The sequence below is a fragment of the Carassius gibelio genome, chromosome A10 (genome assembly GCF_023724105.1).
Source record: "Carassius gibelio isolate Cgi1373 ecotype wild population from Czech Republic chromosome A10, carGib1.2-hapl.c, whole genome shotgun sequence".
In the NCBI taxonomy this organism is placed as follows: domain Eukaryota; kingdom Metazoa; phylum Chordata; class Actinopteri; order Cypriniformes; family Cyprinidae; genus Carassius; species Carassius gibelio.
Genome location: NC_068380.1, coordinates 8,801,154 through 8,825,067, shown reverse-complemented (window position 1 = coordinate 8,825,067; position 23,914 = coordinate 8,801,154). Strand labels below are relative to the sequence as shown.

The 23,914-nt window shown below is 39.1% G+C and overlaps 3 protein-coding genes across 9 annotated transcripts in view; 1 reads left to right on the top strand and 2 right to left on the bottom strand.

Annotated features, from left to right (window-relative positions):
- Nucleotides 1-23: 23 nt before the first annotated feature.
- Nucleotides 24-3,634, bottom strand: LOC128021082 (BTB/POZ domain-containing protein KCTD7). Its single transcript, XM_052608004.1, has 4 exons — nucleotides 3,338-3,634; nucleotides 2,058-2,227; nucleotides 1,714-1,892; nucleotides 24-1,646 (listed from the first exon to the last, which is right to left on the bottom strand). The coding sequence occupies exons 1-4, from the start codon at nucleotides 3,632-3,634 to the stop codon at nucleotides 1,270-1,272; spliced, it is 1,023 nt and encodes a 340-aa protein (XP_052463964.1). The 3' UTR covers nucleotides 24-1,269.
- Nucleotides 3,635-4,843: 1,209 nt separating this feature from the next.
- Nucleotides 4,844-7,308, top strand: LOC128021081 (uncharacterized). Its single transcript, XM_052608003.1, has one exon. The coding sequence runs from the start codon at nucleotides 4,859-4,861 to the stop codon at nucleotides 5,960-5,962; it is 1,104 nt and encodes a 367-aa protein (XP_052463963.1). The 5' UTR covers nucleotides 4,844-4,858; the 3' UTR covers nucleotides 5,963-7,308.
- Nucleotides 7,309-7,521: 213 nt separating this feature from the next.
- The window catches only part of LOC128021078 (homeobox protein cut-like 1), a 109,290-nt gene continuing 92,897 nt past the window's right edge, over nucleotides 7,522-23,914 (bottom strand). For 4 of the 7 annotated variants that reach the window (XM_052607993.1, XM_052607995.1, XM_052607994.1 and 1 more), the window contains 6 exons: nucleotides 23,400-23,732; nucleotides 23,008-23,167; nucleotides 17,834-18,112; nucleotides 15,930-16,118; nucleotides 12,691-13,000; nucleotides 7,522-12,547 (listed from right to left, as the gene is read on the bottom strand). In XM_052607993.1, the coding sequence (XP_052463953.1) occupies nucleotides 12,076-12,547; nucleotides 12,691-13,000; nucleotides 15,930-16,118; nucleotides 17,834-18,112; nucleotides 23,008-23,167; nucleotides 23,400-23,732 (1,743 nt within the window). In that variant the 3' untranslated portion in view covers nucleotides 7,522-12,075. The remainder of the gene's footprint in view (nucleotides 12,548-12,690; nucleotides 13,001-15,929; nucleotides 16,119-17,833; nucleotides 18,113-23,007; nucleotides 23,168-23,399; nucleotides 23,733-23,914) is intronic. The other 3 variants (XM_052607998.1, XM_052607996.1, XM_052608000.1) reach the window with 1 other exon arrangement.

Sequence of the window (23,914 nt, the reverse complement as noted above, 5' to 3'; positions counted from 1 at the left end):
TTTAATAAATTGCAAAATATATTGTTTATTATCAGCACAATAAGAGCCAGTACAGTAATGCAATACAAACAACAGTATTTAACAAATGTACAACAGAGAACAAATATGCATCGGTTTAGATTTGAGAAACATAACATCAACTGGGCAAGACTGAAACTAAATCCCAGTTAGGATTATACTGTGCATTTTAACTGGTATTAGATATTCTGCTGCCAAAACACAGAGAGCTCTTGTAACTTCACATGGCCTTCACAGCTCTCAAAGCAAACCAATGAGAGACAGATGTTTCAGATGACTAAAATAAATAATGCTAAATCATCTAAACTTGCTGAGGGTTATGGCAATTAAAAGCATAGACAAATGCTATAGGCAGCAGAAAATAACTTCATAAAGTGTCAAAGTAGCAAAATAGGCAATCTATCCAGCAGTAAGGTGGCTAACAGTCTTTAGTTTAATTTTAAATATAGTGCTTTTAATTCATATTCAGGTCATATATATTTTAGTACATAAACTTGGTGAACCGTTTATTTTTTTTACATGAATAAAAAAACTTCTATACTTTAATGGGATGTATGAATATTTTATAAGGCTTTATGTGAAGATTTGAGTGGCTGTAAATTCCAGACATTTGTATTCTTGTTGAAGTCATTATATGCACTATCTAGGGTGTTCATTACAGGAAACTTGACATGGATCAGGTCCTACGTATATAAGTCATGTAAAACAAATGGGGTATTTTAAAATACTTTAGGGAAAAAGTTGTTTTTAAGAAATACTTCACAAGTAATGACACTTAATTTTCAGAGTATGGGTCCAGTTGACTAATTCTTTGATCATACTGCATTCCATCTAACACGGAAACATATTTAAGGGATGTCATATTTAGAACAGGAAACACTGTTTCACATAAGTTAACTTCCTCTGAGGACGATTCCAGAAAATCCCTTTAGAACTACAACTGGACGAAATGATTCCAGGTTTTATACTAAATTAACTAAGTTAAACAATTACTTACAAAAACTAAGGAATCAATAGAGCTGCCCATAAAATAAAATTTGAGTTGCAAACCGCAGTTTCCTGAAGAAACAAAAGGGCAAATGCCACAATTATAGCCATCTTTTTCAAAAGCTTGTCATTATTTCCACTCATTTCGAGTAGGACTCCATGATCCTGCTGGTTTCATATAACTGTAGACAGCCGCAAATATCATTTGCTCAGACTTGCACATCTCAGTTCTTGGCTAGAATCATCAGCTAGAACACCTCACCTTCACCACCAGGTGATTTTAAATTCATAGATTGGCCTTTTGCAGTAATAATGGTTGATGAGGTGTTTGTCACACACACCGATGCATTGCTGGTCAGCAGAGATGCCCCGCTCTGCCAGGTCACCTACTATGCAGTGAAGAAGGTCATAAACATCTGCCACTGCCTCCCAGGGCCCGAAGGACACGTCAACCTCACAATGGTGCTCAAACAGCTTGGCCTCACTCTCTGAGCGCTCAAATCTCAGCGAATTGAACAGTGGTCTTTCATAAGGGGTGATAGGCATCTCCTCCTTGTAAACACAGATCTTCAGTTTTGCAAAACGAGCCTTCCGCTGCATGGCACGAAGTTTTGCAATCTCCACGATGCGCTCAAGATTTTCTAGAAGAAAAGGGTACAATTGTTCAATAAACGGAAACCCCTGTTTTTATTTATGATTTTATATTACCTTTATAATAGGGCAAAAGATCAAGAAAAGCCTGTCGCACTTTCTCTCCGGTAAGTGGCTGCGTGTCTTCAAGGCTTTCCAAAAGAGGCCCAATAGCATAATACTGAGCTTCCCTGTGAACCGCACGAACACGGTCCCTATGAGGCAGCTCACCCTCTCGCAAGAAATTCAGAATATCCCTAATGCCAGAGAAATACAGACAAGCATTTCTAATAAGCATCAAATCAAGCAGTTATTTAAGTAATGCAGTGATGAAATAATAAAAGATGAATTCAGATAATCAAAACGTTTGTATTTTTGGATACTAGTGGCCATAATCAGATTTTATTAATCTAAACACCAACCCAAAATATGCTCCGTCTCGGTCAATGAAATATCGTCCCTCTGCATCCCTGGGAATGTGGTGGCGGCCACTAAACATGGCAGCCAGCATTGTGTCCTCATAACGTCGCAGGGTGGAGAGCCGAGTGGTGAAATATGTTCCTCCTACATTCAGGGGGATAACCTCTGGGAACTATGGAGAGAGAGAGGAGGAACAGAAATAGACATTAGTCTATTTTTTTTTTTTTATGTAAAAGAATAATGTCTTTTACATTAGTCTGAAGGTACACTACTGCTCAAAAGTTTGGGGTAAGTTATTTTTTCTTTTGTTTTATTTTTTCAGTTGTTTCTTTTGTCCTGTACTGCTCTGTATTTTATCCTCTGCTATGTACAGTACACTTTGGTCAGCCTTGGTTGTTTTTAAATGTGCTTTATAAATAAATATTGTATTGTATTGTGGTAATAACAATGTTATTGAAATAAGTCTCTTATGCTCACCTAAGATGCATTTTTTGACTTAAAACAGTATTATTTTGAAATTTTATTAAAATGGAAAATAAGAGTTTTTTTTGGGCAGAAATTTAAAGTTATGGCTTTAACTTCAGTCTTCAGTGTCAAATCATTCTAATATGCTGATTTGGCACTGAAGAAACATTTCTCAAACAGTTATTCCTTGTATTGATACTGAAAACAGTGATGCAGAAAACCCATCGTGCATTTTTTTGGATGAATATAGTGTTTAAGAGAACAGCACTTATTTGAAATATTTGAAAGCTGTTACGTTTAAATAATTATCTTACAACCCGTTGGCAATGATAAACAAAGGTCTTAGGCTAATCATATTACACATGTTCACATGTCACGCAGGTTTGTCAGCAGAAATCAGCACTGAGACCTTTAACATAACAATCTTTCTTTTACTGTCTATGATAATAATAGACCTTGCAAAACACGATTAGTTTAATCCAGCCGATATGATTTGATGGACGTGTGATATAAACCAATCAGAAACTACGTCCACCCGCCCCACTGGGATAAAGAACCAATCCGATTGTAGCAATCGGGACGCAAACACGCTCAATACTTCTGTTGCCTATGGAAACGGTTACGATAAAGCACGATAATCTGGAAAATTTTGACAACTCTTCCAGATGATATTTAGGAAAAACAAACAAACATTTAAAGGGGCGAAACGCAGTTGAAGGTGGGCATTTGCATTTAACTTATATGCATCACACTACAACTAACGTTACCCTGTTATAAAAATAGCACATCCTCTTTAATTTAAACCTCGGGGATTTACCTCCTCAGGTACGTCTAAAGTGCGAAGGGGCTTCCCCAAATGAAGATTAGGGACAGGAATGACTGGTTTGCGATACACCTCTTCCCCGGAGTCCGCGCCTGACATCGCATCTCCCGGATTCTCAGAGTCACTCGCAGCCGAAAACACCACCATCACTGTCGGCTGAGGAGGGACCGTCCGCCCCTCCTGCCCGAACCTCCTCACCCGGGACGCTGCCGTTTGGAGCGGAGCTGCGGCGCTGAAGGAGAGCGGAGGCGGCTCTCCGTTCGGGGTTTCGCCTGCTCCATTATGCTGCATGCACACACCCCTAGCAGGTCTGATACGAGTGTCGATGAAGGCCCACACGCGGACTGTCAGCGACTGTTATGATATCCAGCAGGACGGCAGGGTAGCACAGCAAACCCCGAGCGAGAGGTATGGTCTGCAGCCTGCTCAGGTGAATGTGAAAGCGCTTGTGTGCACTGGAAAACATATACGCAAGTTACGTATGTGACAGCGTACTGCTGGAATGTTTTTAACTGTGTGCTCCGCGACAGACGTAAACATGAACACAGATTTACAAACTCGCGTAACTTGTGTGTCGCACGCAGTTCATCAGACGTCACTTTTATTTAGGGCAGAGTTGAAATTAGTTGCATATTTATAATACATAAATAACTGCCAATATAATGCAGTAGATACAATTTGAAATCATAGAAATACCCCTATACATATTCACTGATTGTGAAGGGGAAATTATATAGCATACAGTTACAGTATATATTTTATTTAGTTATGAACAGTAGGTAGATTAGGCCCCGCGTCCCCCTCATCCAGAGGGCCCCAAAACTCTAAACACAGCCCTGATCATCATGAACTAGTTTTAGTCTTAGTACTTGAATTAAGTGCTTAAGTGTAGTAGCCCCATAAATGTAGTTTATGTAATTATAAATGTAGTCCCACATAGTGTTCCTGTAGCTCAAATGGTAGAGCATTTCGCTATCAAGCGCAAGGTTGGGGGATCGATTCCCCGGGAACACATGATAGGTAAAAATTGATTTTGAATGCACTTTAAGTCGCTTTGGATAAGCGTCTGCTAAATGCATAAATGTATAATTTAATTAATTTATAAATGCAATAACACGGATAATATTAATTTCTTAACTTGATATAATTTTAATAAGGCCCTTAACTTAAATGATTTAGATTTTTGTCATTTGATCATGTCCACAGAACAGCTAAAATAACTGGATTTTCTATACAATGAAATGTCTGTAGTTAAATCATCTACAAAAAATCGATTACGTTAACAATAATAATACTAACAATGATAGTGTGTCCACTGAGTTACTATTCATTATAAACTATCTCTGCCCTACCCAGTCTTGCACAGGATATTATGTAACTCTTATGATGAAAACAACCTGAACGCTCTAACAATCCCCTTACTAGAAATATGTTTCTCGCACGGCATTGGTCTAATTTCACTCAGCCTGCAAAGAAGCTCAATTCTGATTGGTCGATTTGCGGCGGAACCCGGCGATGAAGCTTTCTTTAGTTGATCCCTGCGCAATGGCGGAGGTCAGGCTGTGTTTCGGGAGAGGGGCTTACAAGCTTTTAAAACCGCGAAATCTCCTGCTTTTGGATAAAGACTGTAAACCGGTTCCAACGGCAACTTACGTCGCAGATTTAATAAAGTCGCCACAGCTCTGTGAGACTCGAAATGACCTTGTCCAATCAGCTGAAACACCGGCAGCTCTGGAGTCTCCAAAAGGGACTGTGAGCACACTCTTTACCTGCTCTGGAGATGCACGCAGCCTGAAAAAGCCGTTGAACCTCAATTCTGGAAATGTTAGTACGTGGACGGATTGCCATGGGTCGAAGTCGAAGGCATCTGCATTTCACTTGTCCTCCTGGAGGAGCTCGTGTTTGCGAACTTATGGAAAACTCCCTCTCCTGTCCAGTCAAACTGGCACTCACTTTAAGCGCCAGCTAAGGGAAGCCATCTATAAAAAGCCTCTTTATGCCCCTCCAAATGTATATGTAGGGCAGTTTATGTCTTTAACCAGAGCTTATAGTGGCACACAGGATAAAGGCAGTCCGTTATACAAATCAAAGTCTGCTTATTATGATATTTTGGAAGTTTCTCCGACCGCCACGCATGTACAAATCAAGACTGCTTACTATAAACAGTCCTTCATCTATCACCCGGACAAGAACGCAGGGAGCGAGGAGGCCGCGTTCAGGTTCTCGCAGATCAGCGAGGCGTACAGCATCCTGGGTAATAAAGCTCTGAGGAGGAAATACGATCGTGGGATCCTGAGTCAAGCTGACCTGCTGGGAACCAGCAAACCCGCCGGCAGAGAGCGAGAGAGTCCAGCATCAGGACAGCAGAGCAGAGCCCGACACTCCCCCTCTGTTGGAGTCACCCAGCAGAACATCTTCGACTTTGATACCTTCATTAGATCACACTATGGAGAACAGCTGAAGAGAGAGCAGGAGATCCGGCAGCGCAGAGAAGAGCTCATCAGGAAGAAGGAGGAGCAGGTTGAGGATATGGAACTGGGCAGGATGAAGGAGATCGCTGTGGGGATGATGCTGGTGATGGCGGTGATGATCTTATTTAGCCTCAAGTCTAGCAAGTGAGGAAGACACGGGGATACTTGAAGCATATCTCAACAGCGTAAAATTGGTTTTGATTAAAAAGAATGTGCCAAATTGCACAGATATATGGTACTGATGTGTCGTATTTGTCTTTTTTATGGGTAACAAATCCTTACCAAAAGTTAATACAAAATACACTTTAAAGTTATAACTGATTTTCTTAAAGGGGCTGTTTAAATGTTTATTTAGTGTGTGTGTGTATATATATATATATATATATATATATTATTCTAAATCAGTCTTGTTTTAATTTGTTTTAGTTATATGTAGATTTCATTTTTTAAATATTCACACAAACACACACACACACACACATAAAGACTATGTGAAAGATCCTGTATAAAGTTGATATATATAGTAGTGCTGTCAAATGATTAATTGAAACCAAAAAACGTTTTTGTTTATATAGTGTGTGTGTGTATATATATATATATATATATATATATATATATATATATATGCACATATATATTTAACATATTTACAGACACACACACACACATAATAAATATATATATATATATATATATACACACACATACACATTATAATATATACACATAATTAATATATATCTTATATATTAACAACAAATTTTTCTTAAATGTATACATGCATGTGTATCTGTATTATTTAAAAAAAAAACTTGGATGCGATTAATCATTTGACAGCAGTAATATATGTTTTGTAAATTCATATTCAAAATATATGCAATTATATATATATATATATATATATATATATATATATAAACTGCATATATATTGAATATGTATATATTTTGAATATGTATATACACACACACGTTTAAATTTTTAAGGTAATGGAACTGAGAATGGTTTATTTGTCATAATGGATGCCATTGTAGCTAAAATTGTGTGCTCCACCTCTTCTGTTAAACTGTATTCAAAGTAATTTGTGTAATGATTTTTGTGGTCATGGAGCATGATGTATTTAAACTGCTGGTAAACACTGATGGCATTATTTTGCACAACAGCCCTTGGGTCTTGGTTTATTAATATTATTTGTCTGGCTTCATTTCACCTGAGCCCCTAATTTAAGTTTCACAAGTATTGTGTCCAAAATAAATGTGTGTCACTTGAAAGTAAATTAAAGTGTAATTTAATCACTTTGAAGAATGGTGGAAATGTTCTGGAGTCTAACTGTTAAGGATGTAGACTGCTAACACAAGCTGTGGGTTCTGTCTGAAACTGGAATGGATATGGAGATTTCCTGAAATTACAATAATTCAATTTAAATGTGCCTTCTGGTAATTTAAAAACATGAATATGCATACGGTGGAAAGAAAATAAATTATTCAAAATGTCTTCTGTTTGTGTGGTATTTTTCTAGTAGTATGTGTTAATTTTTTGTAACTTTTGTATGTTTCATTTAGACACTTAAAATGTCCCCATAACAGATATATGTATGCATGCATAACTGTTGTAGTCAAAAACCTAGTTTGCACATGCTTTGTGCTTCTTAAACATGGCTTCAAATTCCTGACATCAGAAATAAATAAATGCAGAGTACAGTGGTAATGTGTTTGTACAAAAGATATTTACTTCAGTTAATACACCTATGGTGGTAATGAATAATAATAATAATAATAATAATAATAATGAATTTCAAACAGTGATATTGCTTTTTCTCATTTTGGATTAGAACTGTAACAGCGCTGGGAACAGAATACAAGACTACATGATTATACACAAAGGAGAAACCAACTGAACTAAATGCATATCAAGAGAACAAAGTGGAAGAGTCTTTATTCAGGTAAAATGGAGGATTCAGCTCCATCTTGTGGTTCAAAACCATGACACAGAAAAATAAACCATACAACTGTCATTAGCAGGTGTAAGAGGGAAAGTGTCACCAACAAACTAATGGACAAAAGGACTGTGCTAAACCGAGGTTCTACCTGAGCTTTGAGAGACCTAAGGAGAATCTATAGGATACCAGCTTGACTTGGGAGCTGCCTGTCATATTTCATTACAAGGCTTCATATTACCCATATTACAGCATACTGAGCAACAACAGAGAGAGAGAGAGAGATCTGAACGTCCTGATCCAGACATCCAGCTTCCATGGATTGTTGGTCGAAATTAATCGTGATAACTTGTGTTGCTCTCGCTGAGACAGATGTATAATCGTCGTGCTCGTCTCACATATAACACAATTACACAACTTTAAAACAAAACAAAAAAGATAGATAGAGAGAAATTCTCCATCTGGGATACAATGAAACAAACTGTGGCTGTTCAGAACATACTGTCTCAGGTGAAGAAAGAACATACTGTCTCAGGAAGTGATGTAAGTGTGAGGGAATAAACGAGGTAACAATTATGACAAATCACTAGCGAACTAAGCTACGGACGAATATCTACATTAATGCTACTCGAGACTACCAATGTAATATCAATAATGATGATCTTTTTTTTGTTTGCTTTGTTTTAATTTTTGTCTTTTTTTGTCTTTTTTTAAGAAATAATATAAACGTGCTGTCTGTGCAGTCGAATGTTGATGTGTTTAGTCATCTGCAATACTTTCCATAGAAAAATATTTGCAAAAAAGCAGAGAAAAAGTGCTGGACATCTGCACTGAGAATCGTCTGGAAACTCCAAGTGTTTTTCTTTAAGTGTTTCATGCAATGATATCAACAGTACGGTTACCGTTTCAGTCAGTGAGAACGTGACAGACATAAAAAAAGCTACCTTGATACAGACCAGATTTCAATGTGCTCCTAAATGTGTTTTTCTTCATCTGTGTTCAATTGAAATCACATGTTTATGATCAGAAAAGAGTCTTCACACTTTGATTTGTCTGTTTTGACAATTTGGTCCACACTACAGCATAGTCTACAAAAGAGTTTCCACACACCAAATCCATCTGTATACTTCCTCAAGCATTGGGGAATCTTACTGTTAAAATACAATAACATGGTCAAAATCATCTAATGAATGCCTAGAAATGATTAAAACTACATATGGGATGAATAAATATGAAGTTAACCATTACAAAACTTCGTTTTTTGAGTAACCAAGTTTGAATCCTGGGACAGCTGTTTTCTCTCAGATAAAACAACACAGACACCTTAAAAGTACGGAATATTATGACCTGAGACTAGATGAGACCTTATTATTAAACTTGCTGGCGAAAATTGTTAAGATGTGGTACGATCTGACACACGATACTTCCAATCACTTATTTGGAATGAAGACGACGCGATTATAGTAGCGAACAGTTTTCAGTGAAGGCACTCCAATGTTAGACGTGGAGAGAAAGTTCGAGAAACAGTCACAGGCTTTCAACATTTTCGTATATTCCGATAAAAACATTGGTTCATGAAGTATCTCTCTGTGCTTTCGTTAGGTCTTAAAGAGACAAATTTGATTTGAATCATTCATTGGCACACATCAAATAAAAAAAGAAAATGAAAAAAAAAGGCCAAAGGTAGTTTTAAACCGAATTAGTTTTTCGGCATAAATTTTTACGCACAAAAAAAAAGTCCAATTCCTCAAGGTGCAGCTCAAAGCGACAGCTAATTTCAGTGACGTTAACTACCAGTTGTTCACTGGCTCTTTATAGCAACTAAGCTTGATTGCGATTTTTTTAAACATACATTATCAGAACGTTCGCAGGTTAATTATTAACCTGAAAACCCAATTCAAGAGCATCAATCGGTTTGCCTTTGTAGTGAATACAGCCAAACACAATTCATCTTGAATTGTAATCTTTAAAAATGGTTAAAACATCTAAAAATGCGTACTAATTAAAATCATTAATGCAATACATATAAATTCTGCTTCCTTTGTCAATGTAGTAACTGTTCATCCAGCTCACTAACAGAGTAAAATATATGCAAAACAAACAAACAAAACAAAAATGATAATTTTCAGAATTAATCAATAGACATGTATCAAAAGTACATCATTTAAATGTAATCCAATACTGCCGGCAGTCTATTAGTCTAAAAATATGTAACCTGACCTTTTATAGTCCCTTCCATTACAAAAAAAGAACACGTATAACAATATAAGACATCAATATGTAAAAGACAGCATCTATAAATAAGCAAACCACACCAACAAACAAAAAAAATATCTACCATTAGTTTATGCGTGTAAATAAAAAAAACTTAAATGTACTATGTGATATGCTGCAGGACTGCTAAATAGCTTAGGGATGTGAGGAGGTGTTTGCTTCCACCGCCTGTGGTGAGTAGTAGTAGTAATATACAAATATAGATCGCTCTTGTCAACAATCACACACACACACACACACACACACTCAAGGTTCGCACACAGACGAGCGCGTGGTACCACCGATCTGCGCTTTCGTTCACAAAATCAACTGCATACAATGACACAAGGGCCAGAGGTGAAAGGTGAGCAGGTTTCAAAAGGTGTTTCAGGAGAGAAAGAACGTTTCTACAGAGGGGCCGAGTCCTTGCCGTGTAGAGATTCACCTCAGGCTGCTAACGTTAAAAGAGCTTTTCATTCACAAACTACATATTTTCCTCTTTTTTTAAAATGTGTGTTTAACAAGAAATGTGGATGAAAAGTCCTCCGTCATATACAGTATGAAGAAAAAACTTAAGTCCATTTCGCAAGGTGTTTTTCCAGTCGTCTCGGAGGACAGATGCATGCCGTGAACAAACTCGGCAATGTTGCAGACGCCACGGAAAGCTCGTTTACGGTTGAGTGAATAGTGAATGGAGAAGCTGGTGAAAAACCTGAAGTTTTGAGTTTGCACGAGAGCGAGCTGTTAGGTCGACTTCAGCCCGCGTCCGGTACCCTGGTGCTGAGGACCAGCCCATACAGTGCAGTGGCCCACGGCCACACCATAGAATTAGAATTTATAACACCATAGATATTGGATTAGAATTGTAATTCTATGGGCCCAAACTGCCCAACTTGGTTAGAGGTCTCTGATTCTATTATAAGAGGATAAAAATCAGGCAAGTTCATTCTCTTTAAAAAATATCTTGTCAGGAATATTTACTCAAAGTACTGTACAAAGCCTTTTTTCTTCACTATCTGTCTTTGTTTTGGCCTAAAATGACATTTATTATTAAACAAGACCTCCACGGACTTCAAAACACAAGTCGCGGAGGCAATTAAAGCTATGGAAAAAAATAAACGAGCGCTAACCTTACAACAGACCTAAATAACGATAAAAATTGACACTTAGCTATCGAGTTACGAAATTATTCCCGTCACCCATTCGTGTCAAACTTACAACAACAGTATGAATTTTTGCGTGATCATGGATTCTTATTTACGACGATTATTTTTCATTCACGTGATTTTTTTTCTCTTTTAGGCCGTTGGCGTGTAAAATCAAAAGGAGTGCTGTTTAGAGTCAACTGACTGTGCAATCTCTCGGTGGCAACTTAATTGCTATAAAAAGGATTTTCTTCTCACATCGGAGAAGCTTCCGAACTGTGAAAATAATGCGGGTTCCATTACACTGGAATCCATTGCGTACTAGAGTTGCATAGCCATTGGATGGCCTCCTCTGGGGTAGGGAGGGAGAGGCAGGTGGGACGGTGCACCCGTGTTCCTTCAGCCAACACTTGCTTTTAAATGCTTGGCTTTTGGTTTGAAACCGGTTCGAACTAGTCTCTGCTGACGGCCGAAGTGTACGTGATACAAAAGAGGAAACTCCCAAGAGCCTTGAGAACTGATAAATTACTGTAACAGTTATTCAGCTTGTTGGTGAGAACTTCTCTATTAGAAACAGAGACACTGTGATTTCATAGTGTGTATTTGTTGTTTTTTTTGTTTTTTTTGGTGACTGTCACCAGTCTTGAGAATATTTAGTGGGAACGCTCCCTCTCCTGTGCTTTTCAGTTTTGTGTCTTCACCATTAGCCAATGGTCTCACAGCCCTGTGGCCAGCAGGGCCGCTAAGTGCTTCACAAAATAAACAGACTAAAAACTTGTTTCCTTTTCTTGTTCGTGTCTCTGATAGCCCACTTCTAAACAGCAAATCGAAACCCCTTGGGTTAACCGGTGTTGTGTGTGCACCAGGTTTGGCCGGGTTAGCTCAGTGAGGGACAAAGTGAGAATAAAACAACAACATGGCGGCGCCTCAGAACTCCCATTCGTGAGGCTCGTCGCGGTTTGCCGCCTTCTCCAGCCTGTGGATGATGTTGTTGAGGTTGGCTGCTTTCTTCTTGCGCAGACTGCTGTCCTTTGGGTTTCGGCAGGGGGTCGCTGTGGCAGTGGCGGGGGCGGTGGATACAGACTCGGGGATGCCGAAGAGGCTGTCTATGATGCCTCCTCGTGGCCTGCTGGTGCCCGAGGCGCTGGGGAACTCGGCCTCGCCCTCTTCGTCTCTGTGGCTGAGGTTGGGGCTCTCCAGGAGGCCCCTGCGCTCCTCGGAGCCGCTCGGTCGGCCCTCTGCAGTGCTGTCAGACTCGGTGCCATCGCAGCTGTTGTCTCCCTCGCCCCCAGACTTCCCGGGCCGCGCCGAGGGGGACCCGCCTTCGCCGGCCGCCGCCTGAATCTCTTCTATAAAGAGCTCTCGTCGGATACGGGATCTGTGGGAACCACGAACGAGACTTGTAAGAAAAGGAACACAAGCAGGTGGATGTGTAAGCGAACAGGAACATAAGGGTATGTGTACAGTGCCGGAGCCTAATTTCATCATTAGCACAGTACACACAGTTCACAAACCCTTTAAAGGGTTAAAGCGCCTCAGTACCTGTAGTTGTGGAACCAGTTGATGACTGTGCTGGTTTTGAGGTTGAGCTGGCTCGCTAACTCCTCAATGGTTTTAGGGGAGGGGTAAGGCTTCTGCTGGTAGGCCCTCTTCAGAGCTTCCTTCTCTTCTGGAGCCAGCACCACACGGGGTTTCTTCAGATGGGGCTGATGCTGCTGTTGTTGCTGCTGCTGCTGCTGATGCTGCTGGGAGAGGTTTTGGGGGCTGGCGCTCTGAGTGAGGTCACTTCCTGATAGACCACTCTCCAGCAAATGACTCTCACCAATGGAGCTGTGGCGCCTCTTCATGTAGGCTGGAAAACACATATGGAGAACAGCTGTAAATAAAATTAAGAGAACATACATGCAAATAGGCAAATGTGTTCAGGGAAATATGTTCCACATGATACACTGCACAGGAAATAAAATCATTATTTGCCAATACTTTTAATACCGGGGACAATGTGTTCCCCTCAGTGTCTCTCCTTTCTACTGAACAGAATTAGTTTGATGCTGTAGATTAAATTACAGTAAATGAAATGCATGATTGCTGTATTTCTCTCTAGTCAGCAGGGGGCAGTCTTTGATTACAAATAATATTATCGCATCTTAATTTCTTTCCAAGTTTAACTCCTTCATCAGCATTACAAAAATAATTAAAAAATAATGATTAAATCATCCAATATAAGGGAGATTGATCAGGGCTGAACTATAAAGATGCCCTGATGATTTAAAAGCTTTCAAAGTTTTTGCATTTGTTGAACATATTTATGTCGGTTTCTATGTTTTGAGCAGTGATGTTTAGCAAATTATGTTCATTTAAATAATTAATCTTCAGGACATAAGATGACATTTTGTACTAGTGAGTGTCAATGAAAATGGAAATTACACACAAGGCATTTCTTATAAACGTATTGAGTGTATTAGCTGTCAGAAATTTGTGTTAATATTCCAGATATTGTACTACTGATAATCAGAAACAGTTATATTTGTAAGAAACCAATTTTTCAACACTGATAATACTGTAATAACGTTTATTGAACTCTAAATGAGTTTATTATAATGATTTCCGAAGGATCATGTGGTACTGAAAACTGAAGTAATGGCTGCTGAAAATTCAGCTTTAAAAAATTCAACATTAAAACAGGAACGAGTTGGTTTAAATTAAAATAATATTATAAATAAGTGAAAGTAAAAATATTGGCAGAGAGGTGCAAATCTGAATTCCTAGCACAACTAGGATCAAATATTCTCCAAACACCAAGAATTTCTTCTCCTTCGAACAATTTAGTTTCATGTGATAATAACACTGAGCAATCAGTATAATGTCTTTCTATTTTTTCTTCAATTAATTAACACAGAGCAAGCACATTAATATCCTTTTTCTGATTAAAAAATGAGAAAGCAGCTAACTACACAGCTGTGTGTGAAATTTGTGATTTCCGCTGTGCTCCAGTGTCTGTTGAAGAGGAGCCTTCGGTAACAGCAATGGTAAAAGATTCCGCTGGTGGCCAAAACTCTGAGAACAAGGGCCAAGCAAGGCTAATTTGCTTCGTGCCTCTAGCCAGCGTCGAGGTCAAATTCATACTCTCTTCATAAAAGCTAGAGCAAAAGACAGCAAGGCGGAAAGAGACGAAAACAGAGAGAGGGAACACGACAGAAAAGCTGTTGCTTTCAGTCCCTGGCAAGTGCACAGTGAGCTTTAGGGGTAAATGGTGGAGCCAGTTTCACTCTAATGATGAGGTCCCCTCGAGTTTTGCCCACTCCACGTGCACACAAACCACAAAGCCTGACTCATAACAAAACAATCATCGTCATCGTCACCCAAGGAGCACCAGTAATGTCACTTTTAGCCCGAGAGGAGTGTTAAACAGGCCTAATGACTCCAGGAATGTTCACTTGGCCTGCTGCAAGCTCGCAGGCGTACAGAGCATGTGCGGCCTATTGAGCAGCCAGAGGACACATCTGGGCTTTTAAAGAGGAAAAAAAAAGAGCAATCAAACAGCCCATCAGGCCTCCCTCCGCCTGACCGCCTTATCTGCGGCATCCCGCGCATCTCTTCACATTAAAGAGAGGCACGCTGATGAGAGGCAGCTTAAAGATTGTTTTCTGCAACTCCTGTGCCGACTGGAATCAACACTGGATAAACACAATTTTTAATTAGCAGGTGCTGCATGTAAATATGGACACATGACCAAGGAACTGATGATCTGCGATGACTGTGCATGAAAATACACAATTGTTGCGGTCTTTTTTCTGTTACTGGAATGGTCTTTGTTTATAAATTTTAGTTGGAGCTTTGAAAATGTAACGTAAATGTATTTATACTTATTCAAATTATTATTTTTATTCAGCGAGGATGCATTCATGGATCGAAAGTAACAGTAAAGACATTTATATTGCTTATAAAGATTGCATAATGTTTATAAAGAATGTTTTCCTTAAATTGTTTTGGTTCATTAAGATTTTTATTTTAAAACGCAAAATTATTTTTTTGAATTATTAGATACGTTTGAACTTTAAATAAAAAAATCCTGAAAAAAAAAAATGTAGCAGCACAACTGTTTACAACATTGATACTAATGAGAAATGTTTCTTGAGCAGCAAATCAGTATATCAGAATGATTTGTAGATTTGAAGTCTAATTTAGTGCCATTATGACACAAAAAGCTGATGCAATCGGCAGAAGCTATTTGAATATAATACCTCAAATAATTTTAGAGGGAAAAAAAACATTATGTAAAATTTTAAAGTAGACAAAATAGTTTTGCAGAATGACAAATATCTAGTTTTGTGTGAATGTGTCTGGATATGGTGAGGACATTATCCTTCACATTGGCTACTGATGTTAGCAGTTCCTGGTTTGAAACTAGCAGGTTTAAAGAGCTAAAACCAATAAATCCATCCCTAAGCTTCTTTTTCTTTACATGGAATCAGCCCAGATTGAGCATCAGCACTTTGTTATTGAAAAAAAGAGGTTGAAAGGAAACTGGAAACATAACCCAAATGAGCACTTTGTTTCAACTGAAAAACAACAACAACAAAAACAACGGGAAAAAAAAGAAAATTCCACACCAGACAGCCATCTTTAAACCTGCCAACTAAGCCCACACTGAACAAACCGTGAAGCACTTTAATAAACAATGAAATCAAAACATTTTGAAACAACACAGACAATTGCAAACAGGTGTTAGTTGGTGTGCGGCCAGACAGCGGCAGATGCCTTCAGAGGAGGGAGATTACCTTTCTTTTCCATGCGCTTCATGTCCATGAGCTTCTCCACGTTCCGTGGGTCGTTTAGCCACAGCTGCATGCGTACGAACGGCTCTCGGCCCTTCAGGCTGAGCTTGTGCCAGGGCTTGGGCCGGGCCAGCAGATCAGACACGGAGCCCTGCGTCAAACCCAAGATGCTCTCACCAAACAGACGCTGGCCTGTAGAGCAAACCAATCACATTTATCAAGAAACCTTCATATATCACTCAACGGTGGACAACCTGAAATTGTACAAATACTTGTCTTAATATTAAACAATATACTGTTTTATTATTAACAAACTTATTTTTGTGAACATTTTAATTGAAGTAATCTGTGCTATTTAAACTTGGTTAGATTTGAGACATTTTTGATACGGTCGGAGGCCACTGTAGATGGCTTTTATTTATTTTGGGTCAATATTATTATTACTATTATTAATAAATAAATACAATTTAGGAACACTCTTTAACTTTCTTTAAGCGATTAAAAAAAAATGCTTTAGAAAATGGATTTGGGCCGACTAGCAAACAAACTTTTAGCAAATCAGCAGTAAGGGGCGGGTCTAATCATGATGTGGAAAAGAGAGCCTTTAGTGCACAGGGTGGACATTAGCGAGCCGGTTAAAAAAAACAAGAGAAAAAAAGTCTGCAGAATAAAAGAAGGCTTAAAGGGCCGTTCACATATTGAACCTAAAAACGCGCGGAAAACGCTAGGCGTTTTTAACTTGACGCGTCGCACCGCAAAATTTGTATCAATACGTCATAAATAGAATGCAGAAGCAGTATGTATGTGTGGGGCGGAGCTATCAAAATAGGGGCAAGACCCTTTTGGGGTAGGGGCGTGTTTGTTCTGTTGATTTCGAATGTCAACATTGGCTTCCAGAAATCACTTACCCCACCTTTAATGTAAAGGCACTTTTAATTTGTGTTCACAAACAATTGCAAAAAAGAAACCTTCATATGAGCATGCTGCCAAAAATGCCACGCGAGTTTAATATTTTGTTATACCTGTTTTGAGGCCACTGTATTAATTTATTTTGGCCTGATATTATTATTAAAAATATAAATAAATAAAGAGTTAGTGAGAATTTTTTTTTATTGTGCTATGACATCAAAGTTTGATCAAACTAGCTCTGCTGATTTTGCTTTTAACCTGCACCTTTAAGACAAGGTGCTTTCAAACGGTTTTCAACAGCCGCTTAAGCTTTCAATGTTTTTTTTTTTTTTTTCACTCGAAATAAAAGGCACCTGAATCCTCTTGACAATAACAGAGATCCATCTATGTTCAAAAAGGAAATGTTCCCCAGAGTAAAACAAAAGCCTGCGATCCCAGAAGATTATTTCTCTCTCTCCCCACAGACTCGTATCAACACAGCTGTCTTTACATTCTGCGCTCTATACAGGTCGATACCACTACAGAGCACCACTAATCTTTACTGCTCCCGAGACAAAAATCACGTCGGGAAATGAGAATCTGGGAGATGAAAGAAACAGTCACAGTATCACGCTCAGGTATCATCTGTGCGATATATACGTATTCTCCTTTGTTATATTGTGTGTGATCACATGACTTCAAAAGAAGAAAGTGTGAGCACAAAGTTCACAAAGACAAAACTGGTGTTTTTGGCCAATTCTCTTCTACAAACAGTAAAGGAGAAAGTAGTGTCCAGCGTGTCACACTCGTTCAACCTCTCATTAATTATGGCAGGGACACTGAGACAGTCATAGTGGACGGCCATTAAGAGCTAAAGCAGGACCAACCTGTCCTCCACCTGTTCTCTCATGTGGAGAGACATTATTATATGCATTGTCTCTCTAGGACAAAATACTATTGTCTCTAATAATGAGTCAAATTGATGGAATAATAGAAGGTAGCATTCTTAACACACTCACCAAGGTTGTTATCTGTTAGAACTTCTTTCACTTTCTTAGTGATGGCGTAGGTGTCCAACTCGGGCGACATTGCTACCATCTCTTGTATGCTGAGACCCGCGTGTCCCGGCAGAGGTAACGGTAGAGGCGTGCCGGGCTGGGACTCGGAAGTTTCACTGGGCTCCTGGATGGACGCTTGGCACATCTGCTCCTCCTGCTGGCTTTTAACCGACTCTTCAGCCGAACTCAGAGGGGATTCTGGGGCAGGACTGCAGCTGGCTGAGGTCTTCGGAGTAATCTCTACTGAAACGAGAGGAACAGAATTAAAATGTAGAGCCAATGCAGCACGTGATCTCGTCCGTTGGCTGGGCATTACTTATCGACAGAAGGCCTGAATAAAGATCGATCTAAATATGGAGCAAGTGGCCAGTGAAACCTTAACCCTAACCAAGGTCTTCCTGCTCAGCAACAGGAAGTGATGGACAGTGACAGATGCATCATGTTATGCCAAGTCACAGCTTCTCTTGAAGCATAATAAGACAATTAAATTAACCAGTAAGAGAGACACGCACATTTGGTGTTCTGTGAATTTATAAGGTCTATATCAAGGTAGCTTCTCCAATAATGCTTATTTCTGGGTTTAAAGTTATAGTTCGCCCAAAAATTTTAATTGTTTGGAAGACTCTCCAAGCTACAAGGCTGAATTTACACTGTTGGTTAAAGGAGTACAATTTCTTATTTTTTAATTAATGCTATATTTCAGCAAGGATGCACTTAATTGATCAAAAGTGACAGTTAAGACATTAATAATGTTACTAAATTTCTATTTGAAATAAATGCTGATTTTACCTTCGATTCATTAAAGAACAGAGGGGAAAAAATGATCAGTTTCCACAAAAATATCAAGCAGCAAAACTGTTTTGATAATAATTGATAGCAGTAATAAATTTTTTGGAGCACCAAATCATTATATTATAATGATTTCAGAAGGAAAAGGAATAAATCACAGAAATAAATTAGATTTAAAAAAAGCTAATAATATTTTTAAATTATATATATATATATATATATATATATATATATATATATATATATATATATATATATATATACACACACACACACACACACACACACACACACACACATATATACTTTGTATGTATATCAACTGTGTATGCCATGAAATAAGAGCAACTTAATAATGACCGAATTTTCATTTTGAGGGAATTAATCTTTAATACCCCGACATTGAGAACCCAACACCCTCTTTAATACTCTTTCCTTTCATTTCCCATCTTCCTCTGCCCCTCTATTTCAGCTGGATTCTCTGACTCGTTGGCTGTGGCAGTGCAGTGCAGTGCTGGTGGTGAAGAGAGCATCGAGAGGAAGCGTCAGTTTGGATTAGCTGCATGCCGAGCTTGGGGACACGGCGAACAGAGAGCAGGGCGCTCAAGGCGAGGAGCAGGCAGTCATATCAGATCTGCAGCAAGACCACGCACAGCCTGGTGACAGTTTGACTGGCGGCATGGTCTGTGTGTGTGTGTGTGTGTGTGTGTGGGAGGAGAGCGAGGGAGGTAGGAGGTGTTTTAGGGACATGAGCGGGAATGACAGGATGTTCCTGTGACATGCTGCAAGTAACCAGTGTGTACGCGTGTGATAAAGAGGATGGGAGGGGCGGCCACATCTGGACACACAGCTGGTTAATGCAGCTATGTGTGTGGCCGAGCACACACACACAAACAGAGCTGGAATAAGCAGCACAAACGTGAAAGCCTACATCTGTCCAGCCCTAATTTTGATGCATGATGGGATTGAATCTCATACCGAACAGTTTAAACCGAACAGGTCCAAAAATATCCAATCAAGACGTTCTCAAACCTCAAACTTCAGCGTGGTCTAATGTTAAAGGAGGATTTTAAAGAAATTAATACTTTAATTCAACATACTATACTATAATTCAACAAGGACACATACAGTTGATCAAAAGTGACAGTAAAGGCATTTGTAATGTAATTTGTAATTGTAATTTTATAATTCAGCTTTGCCATCACAGAAATAAATTACATTTTAAAATGTATTTTTAAAAAAAGTTATTTTAAATTGTAATAATATTTCACAATATTACTGTTTTTATTGTATTTTTGACTAAATAACTGCAGCCTTGGTGAGAATTATTTCAAAAACGAGAATAAACATGAAAGCCTACATCTTTCTGGCCCTAACTCTGAAGCACGATGGGATTGCGTCTCATACGTGCACAACAAGTTTAAACTGAACAGGTCCGAAAACATTCTAAGCTCAAACTACAGTGCAGTCAAATCTTAACTGGGTTCTGATTGGACGATCACAAGGACGGACTGACATTCAGAGGAGAGGATCTGCAGAGACTGATGAGGGGTCATGGAGTGCTCTTCAACTCACACACACACTCACACACCTACCTATGCATACACACACACACAAACCCTGGAGGAGAGCTTGTTTTAGCCCGGTTGAGTGTGTCGTCCTAATGAGGGTCAGTAAGGACAGGCAATATACAGGACACTTGCTAGAGGACAACAGACAGCGAACAGGAAGAACCTTGTGTAGTGTTGTAACATCTAGGATTTTAGACTTCTTTTTTCAACCTTTAGTGTGTTCCTTTTCTTTCCTTTAATTTTCCAACATGGTTTATGTGAAAGAGACCATTCACCCCCCAAAATTAAAAATGATTATTTCTTCAGTGCCTTTAGAGTAAAATTTTGAAGAATGTAACAATTTGCTGTGCATTTACAGTGAATGTGCAGACAAAAGAAAGCCAGTCATACTGGTTTGGCTAAACTTGAAGGTGAGTAAATGATGACAAGTTTCATTACATTTTGTTTTTTAAGCAATAACAGGCTCCCTTCTGTCTATAAATCAGCATATACCAATCGGTTGACCTAAATCAATCGGAGTCATCAGAAACGTCCTGTTTTAAATCCACACTGGCCTCTTTCTTGTGCCCTGCCACCATTTGCAGGTTTTTTTTGTTTTTGTTTTTTTGCTGAGGTGCATTAGCTCAGTGCTAAGTGCTCCATGCTGAAAGCTGTGAGGCACAGAACGGGGCAGCTGGAAGAAAGAAACCCATTACAGACGTCTAAAGCTTGAGCCATTATGGTGCCTGCTGTTCAGATTATCTACCATAGATTATCTATCGGTCAAGCCTGGCCAGCTCATTTAAACACACTTTCACCCCACACTGGCACATCACCACATGAATGTGTGTGTAAACATATATCCTTATACCTAGGTTAATATAGTTATTAAAATATTAAAGACATTTAAAAAAAATCACAATTTAAAGGGAATAAACCCCGGAGCTTTTATAATATAATATAATATAATATAATATAATATAATATAATATAATATAATATAATATAATATAATATAATATAATATAATATAATAACATATACATTATGGTTGAAAGATTTGTGTCAGAATTAAAAAATAAATAATACTTTTATTTAAAAAGGATACCTTAAAATGATCAAGGTGTTATAATTCGGTTATAATTATAATGTTACAATATAATATAACTAAAAATAAAGAACTACATTAAAATAAAAAACCATTAATTTTCAAAATGACAATAATCTTAGATTTTTGTCTCGGTGTGTGTCTAAAATCCATCGTAATATCAAAGTTAATTGAAATTCTTCATAGTTTGCATTAAACAAGAAAATGGTGTGGCTTTTACATTTCTGTTTAAGCTAACAGCCTCGTTTCCAAAGTTGACCATTTCCTATTCCTTTTAATCCCCGCCTATTGCATCTCCAGCTGAACTCACAGCTATAATATATATATTACTTGGCTTAATTTGTGGTAAAAATGACAGAGAAAGGCTTTTTTAAGTAGGACAGCAAGCAAGTGCTATTCATCATAATCGGCCTCGCACTCACACGCACAGCTTGACTCCCATTTATCATTCCATCGGCTGATTATTTGCATATTAATCAGCCACTGGAGCATGATGGTGCGCTCGGCAGCCAGTCACAAAGGAGGAGAGGCGGGTAATTATCATATATCCTGGTGCTGATGGGCTAATTGATTACAACAGCTCAAGGAGGCCCTTGAGAAAGCCCAGGGGGCCTTTTCTGGATGGCCCCTGTGAGACAAACCCCCCCTCCCCATCCACACTGCACCGATTTAACCCAACCCCCCAACGCCTTTCCTTGAAATCCAGGTCAATGGAAATATAAAAATTGATGACTGCTAATAAACGCATAACGGGGTTTAAAAAGGCCTTGAACTGCAAAATAAAAACTAGATTTTTACATCTACTCTTTTCTACTTATCTACTTTTACATAACTCAAAATGTTAGATATACACATCCATAGTACAAGCAACATGGATTAAATAACACACCAAGGTGTGCTACTTAGGTTTAGGGGCTTGTTCGAATCTTTAACCCTAAGTATGACTGCTAATAATAACATAGCGCTTTAGTAAACATCTCAGATCGATCACCAGAACACTGTTGTCCTAGCAGAACGATTGCACATTAAAAGTGGGTCAACAGTATGATCCTGTATCCATTTAGTCATGAGTAATTTCAGTTCTCCCACCGGTGAGGCTGAGCGAGGAACAGCTGGCTGAACTACACTAAGATTTGGTTTGCCTTCGGTCATTTATTCAAGCTAGGCTAAAACCAGAATCTGTCAAACTGTTAAAGTAATGCAGCCATTAATATTTTCAGGAAATGTAGATTTTCTTCTTGAACTGCATCTCAGAGTGCGCTATATTAGTCGGACATATATTATTAGTCATCCATTAAAGTCAAAACGAAACCTTTCAGAATGAAACGAGATTCTCAATCCAGAATTGACTGGATCGTCAAAAAATGGATGTCTTGTGATATTTTCAGCGTTAGATATTTGAGAATAGACTAGTTTTGGCGAGGAGCAGCGGATGCGATTGGTGAAAAAGAGATAGGAGGGAGAGTTCTGCATTCTCGAACGCCCATGCCAAGTGATAAGAAAGCCGAATGAATGGTGGCTTTGATGGCAGCTCAGGATGCGAGGAGTGAAACCGAGAAACCAAAGCCACATCAGAAACGAGAAGCTTTCACATCCGTCTTGAGGCACTATGCATTTTTCTCCGTATAGATTAAACTCAGTGACATCTACATTTGAGTGTGTGATGGTAAACAGTGATGGGGTGTTACCTTGTGTCTGTCCAGGCATTGGCAGCAGTGCCTGGCCCAGCTCTCCGTTCAGCCATAACTGCATGCGTATAAACGGCTCTCTCCCTTTCTGTGTGAGCTTGCTCCAGTGCTTTGGCCGAGAGAGCATGTCGCTCACGCTCCCCTGAGAGAGGCCTAGCACCTGCAACCCACACAAACACACACAGGCACGCACACAGGAGATATGGTACATCAGATTCAGAGAAAAACAGAATCAAATACGAAGAAATTTCATGATGCAATAAGAAGAAAGTTGCAGCTGGTATTACAAACTCATACATTTGCAAGTATTAAAACGAAACCAACACACGAGTGCTCAAATCGTTTCTTAGTGGGCAATCGTTGGAAGCGTATCTGATGTGAAAAGCACTGACCTTCTCGCCAAAGATTCGTTGGCAGATGCCATTCTTGGCTAGTTTGTCTTTGACCTGCTGTGTGAGATCGACAGTGTCCACTTCCTGGTACATGTAGTACTCGTACTGCTCAGGTGTAAGCGGGGGCACTACAGGTTTGGCGACTTTGGGGAGGGACAGTAAAGGCGAGGAGGAAGGCAGTGGGCTGCTCTGAGGGGTCTCGCTGCCGCTGGGCATCTGCAGACTCAGCTCTGAGCTCTGGGAGTATGGGGACTCTGAGCTCGGCCAGTCTTTCCAGTAATCCAGAGAGGAAGCAGGAGCCACGGGCGCAGTGCTGCCCAGCCGAGGGAGCTTCTGGTGGGGACAAATAGCAAAAGTTGGGGTTAGCCATATGAGGAAACTGCATGTGGCTTAAGAAGGAGGAAGTGGGCTATTCTGGTATGCAAGGGTGAGAATATCCTGACTGGACTGATGTAAAGTAAACATAGCGCTTATGAATGAAATGTTATTCTCTGTATGCAAAATAGATGTTTTGG

Excerpts from the sequence above, each read along its gene's own strand:
- LOC128021082 (XM_052608004.1), bottom strand. The coding sequence starts at position 3,634 with ATGCAGCATAATGGAGCAGGCGAAACCCCGAACGGAGAGCCGCCTCCG. Across the intron at positions 2,228-3,337 it reads CTTTAGACGTACCTGAGGAG|TTCCCAGAGGTTATCCCCCT; the intron begins GTAAATCCCCGA and ends CTCTCTCCATAG. Across the intron at positions 1,893-2,057 it reads CGAGACGGAGCATATTTTGG|GGATATTCTGAATTTCTTGC; the intron begins GTTGGTGTTTAG and ends CTCTGGCATTAG.
- LOC128021081 (XM_052608003.1), top strand. The coding sequence starts at position 4,859 with ATGAAGCTTTCTTTAGTTGATCCCTGCGCAATGGCGGAGGTCAGGCTG.